This window comes from Pundamilia nyererei, unplaced genomic scaffold (assembly GCF_000239375.1).
Source record: "Pundamilia nyererei isolate P.nyererei 1_Seehausen unplaced genomic scaffold, PunNye1.0 scaffold00190, whole genome shotgun sequence".
Taxonomy (NCBI): domain Eukaryota; kingdom Metazoa; phylum Chordata; class Actinopteri; order Cichliformes; family Cichlidae; genus Pundamilia; species Pundamilia nyererei.
In genome coordinates, this window is record NW_005187591.1 from 416,270 (window position 1) to 417,874 (window position 1,605).

The 1,605-nt window shown below is 38.7% G+C and overlaps 1 protein-coding gene across 1 annotated transcript in view; it reads left to right on the top strand.

Annotated features, from left to right (window-relative positions):
- Window positions 1-285: 285 nt before the first annotated feature.
- rab20 (RAB20, member RAS oncogene family) overlaps window positions 286-1,605 on the top strand; it is a 6,018-nt gene continuing 4,698 nt past the window's right edge. The window contains exon 1 of the mRNA XM_005747174.1: window positions 286-727. Coding sequence (XP_005747231.1) covers window positions 538-727 — 190 coding nt within the window. The 5' untranslated portion in view covers window positions 286-537. The remainder of the gene's footprint in view (window positions 728-1,605) is intronic.

Consider the following 1,605-nt stretch of genomic DNA (forward strand, 5'->3'; position numbering starts at 1 on the left):
TTTTTTCGTCATTGTGTGGAAAATTGTCCTACTCAAAAGGCTGCCCTCAATCTTTTTTAATAATACCAATATTGACTAAGTAGTTTTTATTTATGATTATTTCCCAGCATATACAGCCTATACACTTAAACTTATTTGACTTAGGCACAGTTATTATTATTATTATTATTATTATTATTATTATTATTATTATTATTATTATTATTATTATTATTATCTTCCCACTGTCCACTAGAGGCCGCCCACGTCCTCCTCCACCTGGAAGACACGGTTCAGAGCAAATTCTCCTCGTTGGTCTGCGGCTCGTCATCTACTTCCTGTTTTACCTCAGTGACTTTTTGAAGTTCGGACTTGGACAGCAGATTTGAGAATGAGCTAACACCGGATAGACACGTTATCAGAAGTGAACTTTCGTTCAGAAAATGACGTTTGTCAGAGGAATTCGCGACCAGCCTGCGGTGTTTTTCACGAGTTAGAGCGCGTCTTTGCTCCGAGCGTCAGAGAAATAAAATAGCGGGACCCGAACAAGCCAGCGTCATGCCCGAGGTGTCGAAGATGAAGAGGCCCGACGTCAAGGTTGTTCTCCTGGGAGACATGAACGTGGGGAAGACGTCGCTGCTCCACAGGTACATGGAGAGGAAGTTCAAAGAGACCGTCAGCACCGTCGGAGGGGCATTTTTCCTCAAACAATGGGGACCTTACAATATCTCAATATGGGACACAGCTGGTAATCCATCCTTTACTCTACCCTCTTTCCCCAATGTTTACTCTAGACTCTTAACGTGCCTTCTTCCGGTGGTTCAGTGCCTTTGTTTACCTGATAAGGAATGATCCGTTCATCTGAGGTAATCACTGCCATGTGACCTCTCTGTCTGTTCAGACGGCCTAAGCTTTTAGTCTGACTTTTATTCGCTTTAGTCACTTTTTAAAAATATTTCCAGAGTCGATCTTATCGTAAAAGCTGACCGAGTTCCTCAAAAATAAGCATGGTATTTATTGATCTGTGGGTAGATAGGAAATAAGTGGAGTTTTCATTTGGTCTGCATGGAAAAAAAGTCCGTTTCACTTCCCCTTCAAGGGACCACTTTAATATTTAAAGAAAATACGACTTTTAAGTGACATATTAAAGAGATTTCTACCATTAAAAAAAAAAAAGTCAAGATAAGGAGTATTTCATGTTACAGTACAATCGATGCGTTACTCACTATTATGATGTTATCACAATACTGCACTGTAAGCATGATGTATTAAAAGCAACACCAGGATATCTTTGCAGTTAGTTGTAGGGATTAATTTCTCACTTATTCATTTATTTGAGAATCTCAACCACGAGGAATCCTGAAGAAGTAACTTTCGTATATATGGTCCCACCAACATCAGAAACACGGACATCTGTTCTGGGTATTATGCAATATTAACGGTAATTGTGACATAAAGATCTGTCAGTCAGCTATTCTGGAAAACAAACCAGTATTTCTTCTTTCTTTCTTTTTGATAAGTGGGCTTTCAAAGAGCAAGAGAATATCAGTTTTAGTTTGTTATCATCACAGGTAATGGCAGATATTTTAGTCATGAAGAATCAAAAGTGTATTAATAATGAATGTA